Raw genomic sequence first — 24,166 nt, 5'->3', positions numbered from 1 at the left:
GCGGGTCTTCAGTGTACGGATCCCCCATGATAAACGAGGGACTACTGTATGAGGCTGGTGTAATACAACAGCTTAATTGAAGGCCTTGCTCTAAATGTTTATATTTGCAACACTTTTGAAAAATGTGGAATTTTATTCATTTTATTGCTCCAAGAATTTATCAGTTTTAAAAAGGTGAACCATACGTTTTGTGTTTATAGACAATTTTAAGATTTTAGGTTTAAAATGTGAGTTGGATGTCTAACAGCAACAGAGACTATGTGGTGGTTTGCATCATCTAATGTTGGAGGGAAAAATATAAAGCTGTTTTTGTTGCTTTTCACTGATTTACCTAATGACGTAAATCATGTCCAGCTTCTGAAAAAAAAAAAATTTGACGAGATGACAAAAACCACAAAACATTCTTAATTACTCTAATCTATCCCGAGTTTGATTTATATCTTTCCACAAAAATCATGTTTTCACTCATTTCACAGCAATCAAAAGCTTCCTTTAATTGTTAATCAAAACAACTATTAATTGCTCATTTCTGTGAAGCATGAATAGGCTTCCTTGCTGTCATTTTCAGTTCAATCCACAGATTTTTGGACGAGATTCAGGTGTAAACTCCCATGACTTGCATTTTCAAAATGTTGATATCACTCTCAATTAATCATTTGACTTCTTTGGTTGTATGTTTTAGATATTATCTTGTTTAAAGGGCCACTAAAGCTTAAGTGCCAAGATTTTCTGCAAAATGTTGGATGTGATTCTGCAGAATCTTGGGCCTAAGTCCAGTTGTTCTCATTGACTTCATGATTTTAAGGTATGAAAACTACCTGTAGTTGTAATTTATCTTTATAACTGGGACAAAGAAGAGCATTTTGATGATTGGATGACCATAAATCTGGGAATCCCTTTTCTACTTGGCAGACCGTAAATAGGTTTAAGAGTAGAACTGGAATTGATCCCTGTTGTTGTCTTTCCTCAAAATGCCAAATTGGCCTGGCCCATTGGTGGAAGTAAAAAATCTGCTAAACTGAGTGCAAACTTCTAGAGGTCTGCAGACAAAATTGGCAATGAGCAGGACGGAAGTTTCCAAAAGCAGAAAAATTAAGTTGCAGCCAAATGTACAACCGATAGTCAAGAATTGATTAACACAGAGCATTTACAACATTTTAGGTTTGTGCTGCCAGTTCAGACATGACCCCATCAAACATCTGCAGAGAAACAATCCAAACGCAAAGAACTGGAGATCATCTCGGGATAAATGTTCCAAAATCCCAGCAGAGTCCACTGCTGTCGCAGAAAATAAAATTTGACGAAAGGGTGCAAAAATATGAATGAATGTGAATATTACCAGAGTTTAAGAAGTTGATTATTTTTATAGTAGAAATATAAATCTGAAGTTTCAGTGAAAAGATTATGAACATTTAATATCTTACTTTTAGATTTGTTTTTAATGATTCAATTTGAATAAACTGTTTAATTCTGACCTGACTGATGAGCTAATGGCTAATTCTAATGGTTCAGAGTCATTTGTTCCCATTTTAAAACGGTACCAATGTCCCAAATGTTTTAATGGTTCATGCACCTGTTTTAATGGTTCATGCACCTTTACTGTCAGTTTTCCATTGGCTGTAAGTGTTACAGCTAGCTGCTACTGCGACCGTGTGTCATTGCTAATTCTCATTGAATTTTGTGGGAAATAATTGTAACGTTCAAGTGACAGTGGTGTAAAAGTTGATGGTACACGCACATGAATGGTTAGGAAATTAGACGGACGAGGATTTTTTTTTAAGGTGACAGCAATCCACTTCATCCTTGGCTGCATTCAGACTAGTCGTTAGCTCCTGTCAGTCTTAAACTCCATCCATCCATTATTTTTTACCCAGGTTGGGAGAGTTACTGGTGCCCAGATCCAGCTGTCACTGTGCGTGAGAGGCGAGGTCCACTCTGGACAAGTCTCCATCACAGGATAGAGCAATGGTTCCCAACCCTGGTCCTTGAGGAACACCATCCTGCATATTTTAGCCGTTTCCCTGCTTTGACACACCAGATTTGAATGATTTGGTGATTTAACAGGCTTCGGCAGAACATGAGGACGTCATTAAATCACTGAATCAGGTGTGTTGGAGCAGGGAAACGGCTAAAACATGCAGGGCGGCGTTCCTCAGGGACCAGGGTTGGGAACCTCTGACTGAGACAACTAACCATTCACTCTCACCAATCAGACTAACATGCATGTTTTTGGTCTGTGGGGGGAAACTGGAGTCCATGGAGAAAACCCACACATGCACAGAGAACATGCAAACTCCACCCAGAAAGTTACCCAGCTGGGATTTGATCCGGCGACCTTCTTGCTGAGAGGCGGCAACTCAACAAACTGTGCCACCGTGCCACTCCAGTCTTAAACTCAACTTCCCCAACTGTGGTTGATCAGTTTTTTTTTTACAAGTAAATTATTAGTAGTTCAGAACTTTGACTCAATGCAGTCTGCTGGCTTCCTTCCTTAAATAAAGTTACTAATTGAATGTTTCATGCATGTGAATGTTTCTGTTCAGTGACCTGAGATGACTTCTGTTGTGACTTGGTGCTAGAGAAATAAACGGAACTTTTCCACAGAACCCCAATTCTAAATTCTGAACTATTCCTTTAATTTCACTGACACAGTATTTCATTTTTGGCTATATTTGAGCCATTTCCAGCCAAAGAAACCCAAATGACTAGTTGCCGAATCCTTGATAAATATGATCATACTACTTTCACACTAATGACAAATTTACAAATAACTGCCGAACTTCCACAGTGACACATGTAGTTTTGTGTGAGCATTTCCACCTCTCTTTTTATGAGGGTTTAAAAAAAGCTGTTGAGTCGAGGAGGCATTTCATACTTTTCGAACACACGTGCTTCGAGGCCGAGCATTATGTTGACGAGGCTGAGCGACGCTAACTCCACTCAGGCTGTTGAGCTAGGTGACTGTTTATTTGGACTTGCAGGGCATGTGTCTCTCCAGAGCCGATCGCTGAATGCGCTACACGAGCAGACCTCCATGATGGATTTCAAAGCCAAAATAAGCAACAATAATTGCAAAATGGCTGAATGTTGGAAGGAAAAGCACGAGCATTTAGTTCTCCATTAAACAAGCAGCACAGGGCACAGGTTAAGGATCATTTTATTACGTAGCAGTTTGTACAGTTTCTAGCATGGAAAAATAACATGTAACATAAGACTGTATTTACAATTCCATCTTTACAAAATGTCTTTACAAGATTGTTTTTTTTTTCTTCTTCCTTTTGTCTTTTTCTTGGATCAAAAAATTCGAGACAAACACAAAAAAACATACGCATTCACGCACATCAAAACCAAAACTTTGTAGTACACACATAAATAAATATAGACATTCACTGACTGTTCCAGGACAAATATTTCTACAGCCGAGAACATGTACAATTCATTTTCTCACGCGTTATAACTTTATTAATAAACAAGACATATTAAGTCCAATATAATCATTTGTTAATCTGTTAGGGAAATATTGCTAGGATATTGAAAAAAAGAGGTAACACAGACGTTATTTCATGCCAGCGGGATTCTAACGGTCGTCATGCAAAACCATTACGAGCTTTCAATTTGAAGCAAGTAATTCATTTACAGTTAAATGCAACTGTACTACATGCAACACACATGAGATACTCTGGGCTAGACAAAGACTTTAGTTACATCAGTTCAGACTGTAAGTCTAAGCTCTTCAACGGGTAACACAAAATAAATAGATGAGTTTTTCTTCACGGGTAAACAAAAGTTCTGGTTTTTCCTACCGGTCGACTCGGTCCCATCAAATTCACAACACATTTTGGAGTCCTTTAATCACTTCCTGTTTGAGTATGAAGTATAAATTTTACTGTACACACACAAATCCAACCGGTGAAAAGAGAGAGGGGCTACGAAGGAGCTGACGTGTTGTAGAGCCTTGGGAAGAGGGAAGGCGTACAGGGATGGGGGTGTCACTTCATGGTCTGGTGCGTGGTGGTTCTGTGTGGCTCCACTCAGTCCTTCTCTGGCAGAGATGAGCAGAGAGCTGCAGGTTCTTCTCCCCGTTGGGTTCGCTTGGACTCAGTGTCTCTCCACTGTTGGCTTATGGTGGTGAGAGTGGTGCTGCCGGAGTCTGGGTCCTGCAGAGAAATGATGTTCTCCTGTCAGAGATGCTTTTACTTTGTCAAACGCAGCAACAAATAAAGCAACAAATAATTATCGGTTTTGTGTTGGTGGTACATGTGTGCAATTTTGGCTAGATATCAAAATATGACAAAATCGGCTGAAAACTTTAATCTCTATTTATAATAATTTGTTAAAAACTAACATTCCTTGAAGAAATGCATACTTCCCAAAACCTGAAATGCCAAAGTTCACAAATATTTTTATTTTTACAAAAGATCATGCACAAGACAAAGATCTTGTGCAGTTTGTTAGCGCTTAAATTATGTGCCGGGGATGACTTTCAGCTACTATGATGATAAATCTTAGCTGCACATCTGCAACACGGACAGAGATACAGCAGTCAGATTTTATCAGGTTGACTCTAAAAGTTAGTCAGGTATAGATATACCTCTTATGATTATATAAATTATGCATCCACACTAGTTATTTAAATATTTTGCCAACAGAACAGATGCACAATCAGCTCCAGCCTTTTGTGATGGTGGGTGACAATAAATTGTTTAATTAATCTAAAACTTTTGCAAGTTCTTACAATTATTGTCCATAAAGATACACTTTATTATTAATCCTTGGTGATACTGATTGGTTGCATTCAAATATACTTTTTGTAAGTAAAATTATTATTTGCAAAATATTAAATGCAGCTGAACTGTTAGCTAAATTGTTCACACCCCTGTGTTTGGCGTATTCACTGTATAAAATATACTTTTGTTTTCTTTCTGAGTTATAAGAACGTAAAATATATATTTAAAAAAAAACATACAGTAGAGGTAAACCTATAAAACTACAACTATTAAATAGTTTAGCTCTACATTTTGCCCATTCTGTAAGCGACATATTTACGTTTATAATGGATCCAGACGTAACTTATTGTTGTTTAATTCAAATTGGATTGAAGCGCTTTAGCTTGACGAACAGTTCCTTTTTGTTGAAAACACACAGATGGTCCGCTCCTGTCACCAGTGGGAGTGTAAGTGTGTCTTTACAGCACAGTGTGTCCCAGACGGCATGTGCAGATAAGGAGGTAATGCCGCTCACAGCAGTTTGTAATGTAGTCATACAAAATACACAAACACTTCCCAGGATGCTGCAAACTCACAGACGCACCTGGAAATACTACGTGTTCATATTCATCCTGTACGTATACTAGAGTTGGAAACTCTCTAAAAATATATCATAATTACTGTGTTAAATTGTTATTTTTTATAATCACAGAGATGATTTTGAAGCTATTTTTTGTGCTTCAAATGTTCTGACAGTGCTTTAGGTTAAGCACACATTGCATTTGTATGGGGCTTTTATTGTGAAGGGTTTGAAGGAAGATGTGTGTTAGGGTTGTTCTATTTTATCATTTTTAAATAGCTTCTATCTCATATTAATATCTGTTTCTGCATGTACAGAACAAAAGGTTTATTTTGGCTCAGTTTATATCTTGCTGTGTGTAAGTTTCTGGGAAGTTCTGAATTACATCAAGTGGACGTTTTATCAAGAAACTACCTGTACAAGCTAAATCTTCTGAAATGTTCTGACCGTCATCCTGATAAAATGTTTGTACATGGAAACCTGACCTGTTTTCATGACCCATTTTGACATAATAAATACGGACTCACCCAGCAAACGGTAGAGTTCACTCTGACCTAGTCGGTGACTCTCACCTTTGATCAAAGAGGACTGAGCGCTAAAAAACCACCTCTGTGTTGTGTGAAGTTGATTATCTTTAAAGGTTAAACAGAAAATACCTATTAATGTGTGAAGTTCCTCTGCTGTCATTAACAACGATGAGTAAATAAAGTGCATATTGAATTATTTTAACTAAGGCCTTATGGCATTATTGCCCACTGCCATAAAATGTGTGTATCATGTGATTGTCTGTGTGAGGCCTGCCTGATGTTGGGGGGCAGGTTGTTCCACAGTTTGGGGCCCATGACTGAAAAAGCCCGATCTCCTCTGAGCTTCAGTCTTGTTTTTGGAACAGCCAAAAGCAGCTGATCGGATGATCTCAGGGCCCGAGAGGGAACGTATGGTTCCAGAAGCTCAGAGAGGTAAAGGGGTGCGAGGCCATTTAAGCATTTGAAGGTCAACAGAAGAATTTTAAAGACTATCCTCGTAGGAACAGGGAGCCAGTGAAGGGAGGACAGAACTGGTGTAATATGTTCAGACCTACGAGTACTGGTTAAAAGCAGAGCAGCAGCATTCTGGACGAGCTGAAGACGTGAGATGGAGGCCTGGCTGACCCCAGCATAGAGTGCATTGCAATAGTCCAATCGGGTCGTGACAAAGGTGTGGACTGGTTTCTCAAGGTCGGGTCTGGACAACACTGGCTTGAGCTTAGCTACCTGTCTGAGTTGGAAGAAGCTTTTCTGCAGAACAGAGTTGATTTGTTTGTCAAACTTGAAGTCAGAGTCTAAAACGGGTGCATTTAGCGTTTTTTGACATTTTCTTTCTCATTGAAAATGAACTGAGCTCATTTTATCTTCTTCAAATCTTTAGATGTGTTTACAACCTTTTACTGCTCCTTTCACATTTTGTTCTGCTTCTTTCATTTTGTGAAAATTTGAAATTTATTCAGCTACTTTCAGCTAATTTCAGCTGTTTTATGCTCCTTTAAGATTTTTTTCTCAATACAATATTTTTGTGCTTCTTCTAACTTCTTTCTGCTAATTTCAGCTTGTTATGCTTCTTTCAGCTTCTTTCTGCAAGTTTATGCTTTTTCCACAATTTCAGCTACTATGTAGATGTTTTTATGCTAATTTAAACTTTTTCAGCTAATTCAACATTTTTTTCACTCATTTAAACTTTTTTCAGCCAAATTCAGCAAAAAAAAAAGCTCTCTCTACTTCTGTCTTGTAATTTCAGCTTCTTTCTGCTTTTTTTTAGCTACTTTTCAACTGTTTTTGCCAATTTCAGCTTTTTTAATTTTTATTTTTTAGATAATTTCTACTTTTTGTTCTAATTTCTGCTTCTTTCAGCCTAACTGGGCAAATGTGTTCTTTCTGCTTTCTACTGCTGATTTAAGCTTCTCTCTTTTCAGCTACCTTTTTAGAATTTTTTAGCTAGTTTCAGCTGTTTTCAGATCAATTCAAGTTTTTTGTGGTAATTTTTGCGACTTTCAGCCTAATTAACTCCTTTCTGCTAATTTCAGCTTATTTTTCAGCTAGTTTCAGCTTTTTCTACAATTTCAGCTACTATTTAGCTGTTTTTATGCTAATTTGAGCTTTTTCAGCTAATTGCACTTTCTTTTTTTTAGCTCATTTCATCTCTTTCCACTTCCTCCTGGTAGGTTAAGCTTCTTTTTGCCTTTTTGGCTACTTATATGCTTTTTGCCAATTTTTTTTTTTTTAGCTGATTTCCTAATTTTTGTGCTAATTTCTGCTTATTTAAACCTCATTCAGCAAATATGTGTTCTTTCTGCTTTCTTCTACTAATTTAGGCTTGTTCATTCACTTCAGCTACATTTCAGCATGTTTTTTTAGCTAAATTCAGCAAGTTCTTCTGTGATACGCACTCACACTGTATTGTCACAGGAAATGCAGTTTCTCTAGTTGTAACTTACGATGCTGTATGACTGGTAATATGCTCGGGGTTTGGAAGGTCTTGACGGTGGCGGGACCCTCTCCTCCAGTTGTTATGACCTGCACCTCCAGTCTGTAGTAGGTGGACGGCCGCAGGTTGGACACCACAAGCAAGTTATGATCCTGAGAGGTGAAGGAAGGAGAGCAGCAGAAGACAGGTTATCAGCTGAGACGCACCAGCTCAAGCCTTTGAATCTGACAGTACTTTAATTTGAACAGGCTGTGAAACAGAGATTTATAACAGTCTTTGCTGAAGCCACAGACACAAACAAAGGCTTTTGTATTCATAAGGTTGCTGCCAGCTTGATAAAGTGTGCAGTGGGTGGTTTTATTTATAGACGAGCTCAGGAGGCTGCACGGTGCAGATAGGCACAACGTGCTGTTGATGAAGCAGATTATGTCAAGGAGCGCCTGTTTCAGAACTCTTGCAGAGGATAAAAGAGGAAGACGTGGAGGCAGATGAAGAGGTGGAAGAGGAAAACTTCCAGCGGGATGCAACACTTTTTCAGATCTATACATGTGCCTGTCTGTATGACACACCTGATTACAAGATTTGCACAGAGGCCACAGCAAGATTATCCTAAAATCAATGTCACCTCAGACAAAAGCTGCAAACTAAAATGAGGGACAAAACTTATTTTCTAAATGCAAATATACAAAACCTGAAAAGTTGCTCACATCAATGTGTTTAAAATATTCAACAGAAAAGCTGTGGTCTGACTTCAGTGTGGCGGAGCGTACCGGAGGCAGGATCTGGGACTGCGATATGATGCTGTTGGGCAGGCTGTTTTGCCGGCTCTCTGTGTTGATCTCGGCCCAGGTGACCTGGAAGCCTGTGATTCTCTGATGAGGAGCCACCTTGGACACACGCCACAGGAAACTGCCGGTTATGTTTCCCTCATTGATGGAGAAAGAGGCTGTCAGGTTTTCCGGTTTAGCCAAAACCTTTGGGAGCGTTGAAGCTGCAGAACACAAAGGTGGTGTTAATACTATCATGACTTGTTCAAAAATAGAAACGCAAAAACGGCATTTCTTCGATTGCCATTATAGATTTTCTGCGTCGTCATGACACTGGAACACACTAAGGAATCTAATTACTGTGTCCACACTGAAGTGGATCGATTTTAAAATGCCCTTCTCGTGTCAATGCTCACCCCCCTCCCCCGGGCAGGGGACGTGCTTGTGAGTCTTGCTCCGGATGGTGGCGCAGGACGGGGTGAAGAAGGTGGTGCTCTCGTCCTTGGAGCGTCTCTTGGACTTCAGCAAGTGGACGGTGACTTTGTACTTGCAGGAGAACAACAGGCCTGGGAGGTTGATGTAGTTCTCCTGAGCAGAGAAACAGATTTTTCAGCCCCAATGACTTTGACGTGTCAACCGGGTCAGGTCCCTCGGAGCTTTAGAGATAATTAAATACACAGCACTGGAGGTAGATCACGTTCCAAACTCAGGACTAAAACATGCCCCACATTACACCACTACCTTGAACACCCACATGGTAGGAGTTAGGTTGTTTTTTTATAAGTATACTAAGGAAGGCCTAGCACCTGCAGCCTTTCATGCCAGAGCTTTAGACTTAGATCTTATGATGAGAATTGAGTTATATCATTTAGGTCAAATATTGACACTGTTTTGCACAATTTCACAAAATATGATGAAATCTTGCGCAACCTGTTCAAAGTACGTGTTGGGAATTACTCCTAGCTTTGACCTATTTAATTGTAAAATTAACTGTTAGTCATATTTGTTTGCTAATAATGATAAGCGGTGACACTTATCGTGAGTTGGCTCGACTACAAAGGTTAATCAGTTGTACATTTGAAGATTACTTTCTGAGAGTTTCAATATAATCTATTCACTGGCTGATAATTTATTTTCCACAAACATACAGATGAAGCTGACTCCAACAATTAATGTCGAGGTTATAAATAGGCCTGTCGTAATAAACAATAAATCAATTAATCGCATGATAAATTAAACATATCGACCTCATTTTCATTTATCGGCTTTATCGTTTCTTCGTGTCTCTCTCTTTCTACTGAAGACACTCGATGACAAAAAGCTAAACTCCGGTGCTCTTCACTGACCCCTCCCTTTCTCTTTTCTCTTTAAAATCTGTTTAAACCGTCCAAAACCGTGTTTTTGGATCATTAAAAGCAGCTAAGCTGAAAAGCTAAGCTACGAGCTAAGCTAACAGACCACCCTTGGGGAAAAAATCCTCCGTCTCATCAAAGCTCTAAAATTCACAGTTGAAACCCGTGCCTTTGTGTAAAAAGATTTTTTTCTTTGCAAAAAGAAGCTGAGAACTTGTTTACCGTTTTTTATTATTAGTAAAAGCTTTGTGTGACAAATGCTATGCTAAAGAGCTCAAACCACACCGAGCTTCCGCCATTTTGAGAACTGAAAAACAAGAACGAGAGACAGCCCATGTCACGTCAAGAGGCCTCCCTCCCATGTTCTTAGAGAGACACGCTGCTTGCTCTCTCACTATCCATCCTTCAGTTCAAACAGTCTTATATTGCCAATCAGTGGTCAAAAAAGGTACTACACAAAAAAATTAACCAATATTTCTTCATAAATTTGACAATAATTACTAATTACTGTCGAATTTCAAACAATATTATCGTTTATCGCAATAATTTCTGAGACAATTAATCGACCAGCAAAAATTATTATTGTGACAGGCCTAGTTATAAACTATGTGTTGGGGATGACTCTCAGCTGCTACCACACCAAATTTAGCTCAACATTTGTAAAACTGAGTTCTAGCCATTTTTGTGATTGCAAAATGAAATTGACTAGGCGTCCATCTTGAATAAGCTTAATTCCAAAAGATGTTCACTTGTAGATGTGCACCATTTGATTACTTTATGAAAGTCTCAATAAAATCTGTCCAGCTTTTCATGAGATTTTTTTTTGACAACAGAACAAACACACAGGCAAAAACATTATTGCAGCTGGAAATAATAAGTAACAAGAAGCAGCAACAGTGGATTCATGCGCAAACTGAAATGAGAATATCCTGTAAATCCATGCTAATATATTCTCTGTCGTGGCTTTTTGCTGTGAACCGATTTCAAAATTTAATCATCTATTGATCTTAACACAAAACACTTTTCTCATTTCTCTGAGGAAACAAAAAAAAAAATGCAGCTGAATGGCGGATTCAGAGCTGGCAGTAATAAAGGCGGCCTACATTAATAAGGAATCCTCTCAGGAAAGGGTGTATATTCTCCCTGATATGAAACAGCTTTGATTAAAAGTGAATGAGGCACTGCGCTCACATAAAAGCACGAGTCAGGAATCCTCCTCAGTGATCTATGGAAAATGTACATTTCCTAGCAACCAGAGTGCTACTTCCCAAAGAATGTGTTAATTGCCTGACTCTGCCACCCCATATCAGTTTAAGCCCCCCATCTTTCGAAGTCCTAAACTCTACACAGACAGGACTGCGCCCTAAAACAAAGCCTCATGTATGGCTGAGGCTAGTGGAGGTGAACGAACTCTCGTTCCAGGAAACTTTCTCGAAGTTAATGCATTTTATTGGACAAAACACGCATGCCTGAATATAATTACTGACTCACAGCATTCAAAATAGCGAATGCAAATCCAATGCAACAGGGCTTTGGGCTCACTGAGTGGAGCTGTGTTTTTTTATTTTTTATTTTTATAAGCAGGGTTGCCCTTTTTAAGCATCAAACAAAAGGTTAGGCACATGCTTTGCATGGGCTTCGGCTACTAATCAAATCACAGCTCCGTGCACTCGCTGCCCTTTGTGACTGGACTTTTTAGTGAGTCTGCAGGGGACGAACCTGCGTGACGGATTTCTCTGGTCCTCGGGTCTCATTGTGGCTGCAGTACTCAGGCATCCATTGGACGTGATAGCGGCTCACAGTCGGGTCTGGAAAAAGAGAAGCATACGAATGAAATGGTAAACAGGTTTTAAAAATAAATAAAAAAAACTACTCGGTATGCAGAGCCTTTTATTTAAAACCTAATCAAATGAAAACATGCTCCATTCCACGGGCGAGTCCTTCATTCAAAATTGTATTTAGAGAACAAAGGTGTGCATATATTAAATATATTTAATAAACCAAGACCTCATTAGGTCAACAATAATTATTGGTGTCAAGATTTGGCTACTAAGTGATTAGTAAATAAATCTACTGTATTTAAGGATTTTCTCTTCATGCAGGAGTTTGTGTCTTTTGAGAATTCCTAATACGGAAGGGTCCTAAATAATTTAAGCACAAAATATAATGACAAATTTTAAAGAGACTAAAAAAATAGAAAAGCCATTGATTTTGTTGCTTTGCTTGGTCGCTGCCAAACATTTAAAGACCCATGTTAAACGACATATCTGCTGGTTGGAACATTTGCAGGAGAATATGTGCGTAAGCTACAAGCTCCATCATTTCAAAGCGACCACTGTAGGTATTGGGTCAGGTGTTGTCCTCTGTCCAAGCCGGGCTCTCTTGCATCAAGTTCTAGGAGTCAGTCTCCTCCTCTGGTGAGAACCAGGAGGCTGAACAGTACCAGGCTACATTATGCCTCGTCAGAAATTTGGTAGTGTAGATCTGCACATACAGGCTGGTCGGTGTTTCGTCTACGTCAGTTCTGGTAATTTGGACAACATACAGTATCAAAGACCCCACTGTCCCACTGGGTGTTATGGTACATTCATACCATGTTATGGCTTAACCACAGGCCTGATTGGTTGTCTTCCTGGCTATGTGCAGCAAGAACATGGGTTTCTGACTCTTTTTAAGTTTTATCATCTGAATGTGGCAACCAACTCCTTCTTTAGACAGAGGATGCTGAGTAGACCTTATCATTATTTCCCAACTATCTTGTTTCCCAACTCATTGACCAACTAAAATGATTTTTTCTTCAGACTAAACACGGCCCTACTTGGGTCAGCTTGGCAAGGTTTCAGAAGCTTTATAGGGTGATCCTACCTGCTTAATGCTCAGTTCCTAGGACCTACCCAAGGTGCACCAAACTGTGATTTCATGTCAACAAACTGCAGGTCATTGATCGGCAAGCGAGCCACAGCACTGGATGAATCATGGCAGGGACTGCTTTAACACCAACATGTTCTACAGCCACATCAACTTGCTTTTGTCACAACTTGTGTAACGCAAGCCTTCGCTGGTTCACTTTAATGTGTGCATGACTAAAGACAGACGGAGCACCAGGCACACCATGACCTCGATGTCCTCCATTGTTGGGTGTGGCCCAAAAAATGACATCCGAGGAGTGTCAAGTCTCGCTATGACAATTCCTCTCACATTGAGGTGGTACGTACTTAGTTATATGAAAAAAATTATTGAGATTGTGTAGAATCAAAATAAGGCGAGGAGAGTTGGGCTTCACTCATCTCATGGGGTGTCTTCAAGAAGCTCTTTGTACAAATGGATTATGTAACAGGAATAATCTCGAAACACTAGAAAATATGTGGTCATGATATAATCTTAACCCTCTGAGTGAAGAAGCCTCTTTGACTTCAAGATTTTTTCAATAAAACTATCAGTGCCTACACAGCAGCTTTAATGGAAAAACCAATAAGGTGGAACCAAGTAAGTACGTTTAAATAAATATGTAGGAATAAGCTCCTAAATCAGAAAAACAAGGTTACAATGTAACCATACACTCTGAAATACACATATAAAAGATCAGAAGTGCTTTAAATTTATCTGAATGTCTTTTTTTATGATTATAAATATTATTCATGACAATATGTAGGTTTTAGGCAGTATGTAAAGTGTGGAAATTTATAAAGAAACTGGCAATAATCAGTGATTAACTTTAATGGAACTGACACAAATTACATTTTCAATTTTTGATAAGAACAACATAAACCATCAGTTGCAGTCTCGTTTTTAACACTAAAAATAAAACGTACATTTTTGCTGTGGTCATAATAAGAGTTTACACAAACACAAAAAGCAGATTGAATCAAATATATATTTAATAAAATTTTAATTTCAACTTAAAAACCCACCAAACAAAGCTAAACATTAAACCAACTTTACTCTGATATTTATACTCGTAAAAATCAAAACACATGAAATGATCTCAAGTCCAAAACATGCATGTTAACGTGTTTAGCTGAGACGGATCAAATAGTTCCAACCTGTGTAATTTTGTTCATGTATATTACTGAATTTTGGGTTCATTTTTTGTGATTTTTTTTTTTTTTTTTTTTTTGATAGATGTAAAAAAAAAAACAGAGCAACAAATTTAATGAAAAGCAAGTGCTGACTATATTTTGGATGCAATCTCGCTGAAACCTCGGTAAATCCCGTCTATCTGAGTGTGCAGAACTCGGCACTTGACAAATCTAACAAACCTCCGATCCAAAGTCCGGCACAGAGCGGCTGGGCGAATGTGGTCTGGACTCTGTGGAGCAGGGTCATGCTTTCAGAGAGGCTGTAGAAACACAGAACACCTGCTCTGTGATCCAGATACACTCCTACTCTGGAGGACTGAGGACCCGAGATGCACGTTTTGATGTTATTGTGCCAAAACTTATAACCGTTTGGGGAACAGAATAACGTCCAAGATTTGTCGTTGCGTCCGAACACGCATTCGTTCCCTTTCCCTGCTCTGCTGATACTTTTATATGCCACCGCTACAGAAACTTCTCTCCCTCTACACTCGACCTCCCAGTAACAACGACTGGTCAGACGCTCCCTGCTCAGGACCTGACACCATCCTGTAAATCTGTCTGGGTGGTCAGAGTAAGACTGGTGCTTTTTCACTACATTTACCTTCCTGTTCCCCTCCGACAGCAACAGCTGTGGGTGTGCCGTGTTTGGATCCAGTGTGATTTTACAGAAATATTTTAGAAAGTCAGCTCTGCTTTTTGGGTCAGGCTGGGATGGTAAACCATCCAAATCAGTGGCTGCCGGTGAGATGATTGTCCAGTGGTCTGCCAGAATGTTCTGCAGTTTATTTCTGAGCTCCAGCACAGCTGCTGAGACGTCCTCGAAGTACCTGAGAGGACGAACTTTGATGTTTGATAGGTGTGGCGGTCCAGTGGAAGCTGACAGTGAAGGGTAGCTATGTAGAAGCTGGTTGTGGTCCTCGGTGTTTAAGAGCTGCTCCAGCTCGGCGTCTTTCCCTCTCAGCTCAGTGATCTCCTGCTCCAGCTTCTCCTGGAGCTCTTTGACTCGACTCACTTCGCTTTCCTGCTGGGAACAGATCTGCTGCTTCACATCAGAGCTTCTTTTCTGGACCAGATGGATCAACTCAGTGAAGATATTCTCACTTTCCTCCACAGCTTTTTCACCGGACCGATTGATGGCCTCCACCTGGCCTTGAAGCAGCTTTGCATCGTTTTCTCGTTCCTTGATCCTTTGCTGGATTTCTTCTCGTCTCACCGTGAGCTGCCTCTCAGTGATTTCTGCTGCAGCTGAGACGGCGTCATGGCCTGCATGTTCATCCACAAAGCAGAGATGATAGGTGCACTTCTGATTGTTACAGCACATCTTCATTGCTTCATCATGATGAGAGCAGATCTTCTTAAATGGCTCCACCAGCTTGTGTTTCTTAGACAAAGCTGAATCAAAATGAGACTGAAGGTGCTTCTTGCAGTAAGAAGTCAAACAAACTAAACAGGTCTTAATGGCTTTCAGTTTTCTTCCTGTGCAGACATCACAGGCCACATCTTCAGGTCCAGGATCAGCAGGAACAGCCTGGACATTGGTCTTTTTCAGATGCTCCACTAAAAAGGTCAACATGGTGTTTTTCGTCAAGACAGGCTTTTGTCTGAAGGTCTTCCTACACTGAGGGCAGCTGTGGATTCCCTTCTGAAACTCTTCATTCCAGTAAACTTTGATGCAGTTTTTGCAGTAGCTGTGTCCGCAGGGAATAGTCACCGGATCCTTCAGTAGATCCAGACAGATGGAGCAGCAGAAAGCTTCTCTGTCTAGCTGAACAGCTTTCTGTGCCATTTCACCTGTGTGTGCGCACAAGCCTCATTTACATTTGTCTTTAAAGCTTCAGACCTGAAGGGGAGGGAACAAAACATACAGTATGTGGAGAGAGCTGCTTTGTTTGAGAGCAGGACGGACGAAAGGTTATCAAGTTTATGCAAATAGAAGAAAGCAAACTGTAAAAGCAACCTTTGTCTCCTCATATAATAAAGAGTCAATTAAAAATGTACCTCTATGGTTGTTTTTGGCACCATTTTTTTTTTCCAAAGTAAAACAAACATTTTGTTCAACAAAAAGAATTACAGTAAAAAAAAATTGTCTTGAAATATTCATCGTTCTCATAATAAATGTGTTCTTTACGTAATCTCTTTCCACAGGTGTCGTAAGAAGATTATTAAACAATGAGGAACTCAAAGAAATTATCTTATCCAGCCTTACAACACTCTTCTTGTACAATTCAACCTTTGAACAATCACTTGACCTCCTGTATTAATTACTTTAACCTAATATTTCTTGCCTACCTCCACTTAATATTTATATTAAAACCTGACAAGAGACCGTCTTCACTGGGAGCATTTGGTGTTTCCATCAGTTTATATCCTCAGTCAGGGAAGCACTCTGTCCCAACTGTAAGTAGTGTTGACAACGCCCTTCTTCCTCCACCTGAATTGAGTGACTGTTTGTTAAAATCTCTTGAAGCCAATCAAAATGTCTGCTTCGTAGCTTAACAAAACTCCTTTTGGTTTTGCCTTTACAACTGTCCAAGACATGATCTATTCCCAGTATATCACAACCCAACTAAACTCTTTAGTACTCCTGTTATAGCCGTATGGCTCCCCGCACTTCATGTTTTTACAATTAGGTTTGGGAGTTACCAAGATGACTATCACCTTTCACCTTAGCTTCAAACAACTTCCTCAGCATCAGAGGCCAAGAACACAATCCCTTGGATCCATCTATGGAGGCTCAGCCAGATGATCCCAGCTCACCTTCACTATAAATCTGCATTCACTGCATTCCACCTGACCCCATTTACCACAAGATGATCAGCTCACAGTTCAGCTTCTCTTTCCACTGATGCATTCAAGAGATATGATCACACGTGACAAAACCATTATAAAATTGGTGATGGTGTCCTGGTGTTCTGTGCACTTGTGAAAAACCCTTTGTCTGCACAAGTGGTGAACATGAACAAACTATGCATGGAACAGAAATCCACAGAGAAATAGGAACAGGGAAACACCAGCTGGAGGGGCTTGTCTACAGAGAAATATGCACACTTTCTATTGGGGCATAAGACATGACAACGAGTGATCATTTAATAGAACGAGTCTATATGTTAATTTTTGGGGGGAGAAGATATAATATATGCTCCATAGAAAGATCCATTCATTAATTTTTACTTGTTTTTCTTTCTGGGTTGCAAAACAGCTGGTGTCTTTTCCCAGCAATCACTGTGAGGTGTACAGCCTGGACAAGGTGCAAGTCCATCACAGGGTCATACAGACACAAACAAGTTTAAACAACCATTCACACTCCCACTTAAGGAAAATGGAAGTAACCAATTAACCTAAAAACATGTTTGTTCGTTTTTTGGTATGTTGAAGGAAACTTAACGAAGGCATGGGGAGAACATGGATACTTCACCAAGAAAAGCTGAGGCAAAGCTACAACCTTCCTTCTGTGAGGAGACAGCTCTAACAGCTGTGCTGTCATGCTGCCCTTCGTAGAAACATTTAATATATACCGTATTTTCCGCCGTACACGTCGCACCATCCTATAAGTCGCATCAGTCCAAATATGTCTAATAAAGTGGAAAAATCTATAAATATGTCGCTCCTTCATATACGATGCATCTATTATGCGTCACCGCTGACAACCCGGAAATCTGGGCCGGTGTTGTGCCAAAAATCAATTGGCTGCCAAATGGCGACTGCGGGAGCGTGCACGGGAGGACTTCAACAAGAATTAAATAATATTAACACTTAAAAACAATTATTTGTTTGCTCTAAATTATAGTAAAGTTGTGTCTCAATTTAACTTTTCATTAATAAATTCACTTTAACGATCAAATCAGCTGCATTTCAAAAGTACTCGTTGCCTCGGTGCTCCAGGAGCGCTGTCTAAGGGAGGAAATCAGGAAGGAGGAACGCTGCGCATTTCTTCAAAATTTAACAAAATAACCACATAAAACAATTATTTGTTTACTCAAAATTATAGCAAAGGTGTGTCTGAGTTGAACTTTTCCTTAATAAATGCCCTTTGACGGTCAAATCAGCTGCATTTCAAAAGCCGATACACAGAAGTAGGCGCATGCACGGGAGGACTCGCTGTGCATTTCTTCGAAATTTAACAAGATAACCACCTAAAAACAATTATTTGTTTGCTTGCAATTATAGTAAAGATGTGTCTCAGTTTATTTTTTTCTTAATAAAAGGACTTTGATGGTCAAATCAGGTGCATTTCAAATGTATTTGTTGCCTCGGTGCTCCAGGACTGCGATCTGAGGGAGGACATCAAGAAGGAGGAAAGCTATGCATTTCTTCGAAGTTTAACAAGATAAGCACCTAAAACAATTATTTGTTTGCTCGACATTATAGTAAAGGTATGTCTCAGTTGAATTTTTACTTAATAAATGCACTTCAATCGTCAAATCAGCTTCATTTCACCGGCGCGACGCAGCAAAATGAAGCTGATTTGACGGTTGCTCCAGGTGAGCTGGACAAAGTTGGCAGGCTATGGCAAGCCAATTGTGTCATTAATAGCCACTTTTACCTATTACATGACACAATGGCATGCCATACACTCAAATGCCATCTGGTGGCTAAAAATGGTAATGTTCAATATTTTCCAATCAGAATGAATGAAAACGGTCATATCTCAGCCAAAAACTGGTTTATAAATATAGGAAAAAAATCAATAAATACGTCACTTCAGCGTATAAGTCACAGGGCATGGAAATTATGCAAACAATGTGACTTATAGGCCAAAAAATACGGTAATACTATCTGGAACACTTTGGCCAGGGACTAACCAAAATATGATGATTTTGAAGCTTCAGTTTTACAGTTTTAAAAATGTCAGCCTCTACTTTTTCTTCCTGTCAACATAAAATAATTAAAGAAAATTATAAATTACAAAGTGTTATACATGAGCGCATGCAGGGTTAAAATGCACTCTAGTTACTGTGCACAGATATCATCAGTGCATGCTCCTTTGCAAAGAGCCAAAATACTGACTCCACACATTTGTCTGTTAGTATTTCATTTTGCAGGAGAAAAATCCTCAAAGTTCCTCTATCTCTTTCTGAGCGACCACACAGCAATAGCTTTGGCACAAAATAGCATACTTAGTTTGGTATAAAAATTAATTAGGACCAAAATAAAGTTGATCATAATACCGATAACCGGTAGCTTGAAAAACATTGAACAAAATCCTCCTACGGCTGTATAAACACAAAAAACTGTAAAATTGTGTGGGCAATAGCATACAGCATGCCACTGCAGTTGGCATCATTTTTACACAATTTGAATAAATGGTAATTACACTATTGTACTACTACTACTAAACAGATTAAATGTTAATCTAATTGATTCAAATGAATAATTGATTGACATTTCATAGATTACAACCCACATAATTTATATTTCTATTTTATGTTTTCCTGTCCGCTGTGCATGTTTGTTTTCTTTTGTACAGCACTTTGGTTGGCCTTGTTGCTGTTTTAAGTGCTCTATAAATAAATTGGTATGGTATGGTATAATTTATATTTTTGAAGCTTTTCATAATGGATGCCTCTGAAACCAAAAAGAAAACTTGAAAGTCTTTCTAACAAGGCTGAGTCAGGTCCTCTTCTTGTTGAAACATTTCATCTTTTATCCAAAAGACTTCTTCAGTCTGAGGCGCTGCAATAAACTCAGTCTGATAAGCAGTATCTTCACATAGTGGATCAACCAGTTTGTTGCTGACAGCCAAAACTAGTTGTTCACATGCAAAAGGACCAAGCTGTCCTGATGGCCACTTGCTATTCACAGAGGGCTGAATGATGCTTGCAATAACATCATTGTAAGAGTGACAGTTGGACATGGAGGCCTCCAATTCTAGTTTAACGATGGATGGGTTCTCTTCACAAAGACGGCTCTCTTTACTCCTCTCAAACCAGTGTTCCTCTCTATCAAGGAGAATGCCCTTCCTTCTATATACATGTATGTAATAGCTCATCAACAACAGTTTGTTTATTTATTTATTTTGTCACCTAAAGGCAAACCTCAGAGTGAAAAGATAGATCTTCTCAGCTGGAGATCACAGCAGCATCACTTCATTAATCCACAGTAGATCTTCATAAACTCCTCCACAATCAACCCATTGCCCTCATCGCATCTTACAAAATCTATAATTAATTCAACTGTGTTCCTTGGATTTTTTTTAAATACTTCTCCGATTAATAATTGAGTTGTGCTATGTTCACCCATCAGCGGGAGCCTGGGTTGCAGCGGGTAGATAAAAGGGGTCCTTTGAAGGCTGAGACACAGATCTGGTACTTGAAGCCCTTGAGCTCTTTGGAAGCAGAAGAGAGGAATTACAGGAGACCAGGAAATTGGGAGTGTGTGGGGGCGACAACATAGGTTATGCTGGGTCTGATAAAGAGGGGAAGTGGTATGTAAAACATGAAATAGGACATGGAAAGCAGGTAGAGAGGAGAACCTCATCAGGATTCGATGTCATGAGTCAAAGCGAGCTTCAGAAGAACCGCCACCGCCAAAAGACTGTCTATTGTCAGAGAGCTAGGCAGACCAAGATACATTATCAGTACTAATGTACAATATTGTTCTCTTTTGTCTGTGGGAGAATATCCAGAGGCCAGGCTGCTTTGGCACACAAACACAATGAGTGAGAGTTTAATCATGGTTCAGTTAACCTGTCCCCTTTCTGTGTCACACAAACCAGATGTCCAGAGACTCCAGCTCCCTGGGACATCTGCATGGCTGCATGTTTACATTAGTTGAAAGCAAGGCCATCCCTCAGACTAATGAGAGGCTGTGGCACACACACCATGGAGCAAGACTGCAATACAAGAGGCAGAAAACAAAGCGGGACCTGGATTAACTCTGCTGAGCAACACTGTGATTCCCCAGCCATGCTTGATCCTTGTCAGCATCACTCAGCTCACTGATTCCAGAGCCAAACTTACTAACAGATCAGTGCCAACTTTGTCCCCCCTGCTCTTCTCGCTCCGATTCAGCACTTGGTGTCTCACCAGGCGTCCCAATCCAGGGATTGCATTCTTGACTCTAGGATGTGGAGTTTGGCTTGGGTGATGACATATATTTCTAACATAACATAGACCAGTGAATGGAACTTGACAGGCTACCCTGAGACCATGGCTTTCAAGGTTTCCATATTTTCACTCCTCTGGTATTAGCAGAAAGTTTTCGGGGAATAGATGCTGCTAGGATAGGCATTCCTTGCAGTCTTTAACCTCATGTGGTGCTGCAACCCACGATCATGTCTACTCCCTATGACATCAGCTTTTGCAACAAAAAACACACACACACACATTCAGTGCTAATGGGAGGATCTATTAAATACAGCTGAACTCCAACTCTGTGTTTATTGTTCTCTGTTAAACGGTGGCTTCTCTCTATGTGTCCATGTGCAGGTTTTAACCAAACCGCTGAGTGCCGAGTGCCAACCCCTCACAAAGACCCATTGCTTTATTTACAGCACATGACACTATATTTATACGAGGAATCTGACATTATTTAAGAGAGTGGGGATCAGTCGCATCATCTTATTACGCTGCATGAGTCATAGTGATTGATGGGCATAACAGGATGCTAATTTAGTTCAGATAAATCTTAAAAACTAAGTGCTTACCTCCTCGTTTCTTCCAGTAGACTCGGACTTGCAGTTGACCATCCTGGTAGAAGGGTGTGCCTACTTCAAGAGGGCCGGAGGGGCGTTTGGTTAAGGTCACGCCAAAAGGGAACACCTCCTCCTTCTTTAACTTGAGCACCGTTTTTGCTGGAAGGAGAAGAAAGAAGTGTTTGCTGCTGTATACAGCGATATGGCACACTCTTCAGCATGGTAACAAGCTCAGTTATTTCTGTGTAGGATTAGTTAACAGTACAAAGAAAAGTTTATTCCTTATGCATCAATGTGCTGTCACTCAATGGGTAAAACATGCAACACTGCAAAGGTCGCAGGTTCAATTCCCTCCACAGGCGTGCATACAAAAGAAAGCCCACTCACATTTCACTGAGGCTCACTGCATAAATAAAAACTACAAATAAATGCAAGACGTGCCGATGGTGTACGTTGGGCAATTCTTACTTTTTGCAGTGCTCGTGACGATTATTTTCCTTTTCAGAATTTCTGGGTAATTCAACTCTCATGAGAAGCAAAACAAACAAACTAGAGACCAAAGAAGAATGGGGTTTTGCTGGAGGAGTTCAACCAATCCCGTATACATTTGTAATTACAGTTCTGCAGATACATTTAGGTTTTGCTTGTGTTTTGGCTCTACGTGACCCTGCATGAAGCTAAAATTTACACATTTTCCATTTTTTATTGTTTAAACTTTAATTTTAAAGGTGCAAAGTATGATGTGACTGAATTAAAAAAAGTTGTCTATGTTCGACGTCATCGACTGGTTTGTGGTTTATTGTCTCAGAGCCCAAGATATACCCAGTGACATGCTAGTTTTGGAGGGGGGGTTATTCAAAGAAGACAACTAAGTTGGCGATAGGAAAAAGCTACAGAATGGAGCTTTACAGGATTTTTATTGGCCTAAAGCTGTACGTGATGTAAGGTGGGAATTTCAAATTTCCAATCTTAGGTTAAAAAAAAAAGAGTTGGTAAATTAAGACTTTTTTTTAGGTCAGTAACTCAAGTTTTTTCAGCTACGAACTCTTCATTGAATACAATGGCAAAATAAGTAGCTAACACTTAAACTGTAAACCTTTCTTTTGTTGTAGTAAAAAAAAAAAATAATAAAAAAAGCCTCTTTCTGTTTGAATCTGATGATTTGTTCAGTAAAAATTTAAGTAAGTCCATCGCCATCCAGACCATAAAAGTGGTTTACTGTGGTTCAAGGCATTTCCACAATGGCTTTACACCTAGAATCAGGTGACTACATCTATATTTATACAATGATTGCTGTTCATTTGCCCAAAACCATAACACCAACCAGCTAGCCTTAAAATAGATAGGTAGCTAAAATTACAAGCATTTAAGACAATTATATGGACCACACAAATCGTAAAGATGTGAAACATCAGTATGTTGAAAATATTACAGACTTCGGCAGGATGACAGGTCTGACATCTGAATCAAGAATAAAGTATCACCCCCAGTGTTTACCTGACTCGTTATTCTGGGAGGTACTGAAGTGGAGCGAGGCCTTGGAGCTCTTCAGGCGCACCTGTCCCCAGTAGGTGACAGCCTGCAGCTCCACCGTGTAGCTGCTGTTCTGCTGCAGTCCCTCGAGATCCACCCAGCTTTGAGCCTGCAGCAACAAGTACAAAAAGAAAAAGACACTTAGGTTTTGACACTTGTATGTAACCATACTGTCACCTGAGTTTCAAAACCCTGTCACTGTACCAGTCACAGCTCAGACTGTGGGAAATATGAGCTTATTAGGAGCACATGGAGCTGAGGATGAGATCGTGGTGAGGAGATGGCCTTCGGGGGTCTTGTGAAAGAGTGCTGTTATCAAAACCTCCCGGGGCCTCTTCACTGTGCTGGACTTCCAGCATTCCATCGTCAGCGTGAACTTGATGAGTTCCTCTTATTGACTGAGTGTGTTTTGACATTCCTCTACCAGCAGGCTGCTTTCAAAGCCCCCGAGGTGCCAAAGTGGAAACCAGTAGTACATGTGTCAACAGTGTCTGGTGTCTCCCACCTCTATCTCCTCTGTGCCACATCTGCTATGCATTTAAAAAATAATAATTCAGGAGAAAACTCCATAGTGGTGTATGTGGATTATTTAGACAATCTGTCTTTCAGCTTAAGTATCTCTGCACGGACAGTCAGTCACACGTGCTATTTAATCATGCTACTGTATACACTGAATAATGAAGCATCCAGTTTGTTCTTTATGTTAACAGGGACTTAATGAATAAACATGCTTATTTGGTATTGGATATATCTAATATTAAAACTAAAACTAAAGAGATTATTTAAGTGTTTGTGTGCTTTTGTGTGGCTGACCTGGACTGTGAAGGTTCAACTACTATGATACCATTATTAAAGTCTCAGTTGTGGAATGATTGACACCCATTCACCTGACAAAATTGCCACTGTTGGCTCTCTTCCTGTGAAGTCTTTTAAGCCACGGCCTTGTCCAGCCATGCAGAAAGGATTTAATATATGTTGCAGCTCAGCATCAAACACTCTTTTAAAGGGGGTTAAAGGGGGTGATTCAGCTCACGTTGGGAGTAAGCACTGCTCATC

At 39.8% G+C, this 24,166-nt stretch overlaps 2 protein-coding genes across 2 annotated transcripts in view; both read right to left on the bottom strand.

The window, feature by feature from the left end:
• Window positions 1-3,143: 3,143 nt before the first annotated feature.
• LOC119419655 (anosmin-1) overlaps window positions 3,144-24,166 on the bottom strand; it is a 69,629-nt gene continuing 48,606 nt past the window's right edge. Inside the window, exons 8-14 of the mRNA XM_037687014.1 lie at window positions 23,075-23,219; window positions 21,590-21,736; window positions 11,585-11,673; window positions 8,930-9,101; window positions 8,517-8,737; window positions 7,757-7,898; window positions 3,144-4,157 (exon numbers count right to left, since the gene is read on the bottom strand). Of these exons, the coding sequence (XP_037542942.1) occupies window positions 4,099-4,157; window positions 7,757-7,898; window positions 8,517-8,737; window positions 8,930-9,101; window positions 11,585-11,673; window positions 21,590-21,736; window positions 23,075-23,219 (975 nt within the window). The 3' untranslated portion in view covers window positions 3,144-4,098. The remainder of the gene's footprint in view (window positions 4,158-7,756; window positions 7,899-8,516; window positions 8,738-8,929; window positions 9,102-11,584; window positions 11,674-21,589; window positions 21,737-23,074; window positions 23,220-24,166) is intronic.
• LOC119419656 (tripartite motif-containing protein 16-like) lies at window positions 14,081-15,730 on the bottom strand. Its single transcript, XM_037687015.1, has one exon. The coding sequence runs from the start codon at window positions 15,728-15,730 to the stop codon at window positions 14,081-14,083; it is 1,650 nt and encodes a 549-aa protein (XP_037542943.1).

Source organism: Nematolebias whitei, chromosome 13, assembly GCF_014905685.2.
Source record: "Nematolebias whitei isolate Nwh7 chromosome 13, NemWhi1, whole genome shotgun sequence".
In the NCBI taxonomy this organism is placed as follows: domain Eukaryota; kingdom Metazoa; phylum Chordata; class Actinopteri; order Cyprinodontiformes; family Rivulidae; genus Nematolebias; species Nematolebias whitei.
Note: the sequence above shows the minus strand (reverse complement) of the source record. Positions and strands in the feature narration are given on the sequence as shown.

What these genes read in the sequence shown, in the direction of transcription:
- LOC119419656 (XM_037687015.1), bottom strand. Translation starts at nt 15,730, where the DNA reads ATGGCACAGAAAGCTGTTCAGCTAGACAGAGAAGCTTTCTGCTGCTCC.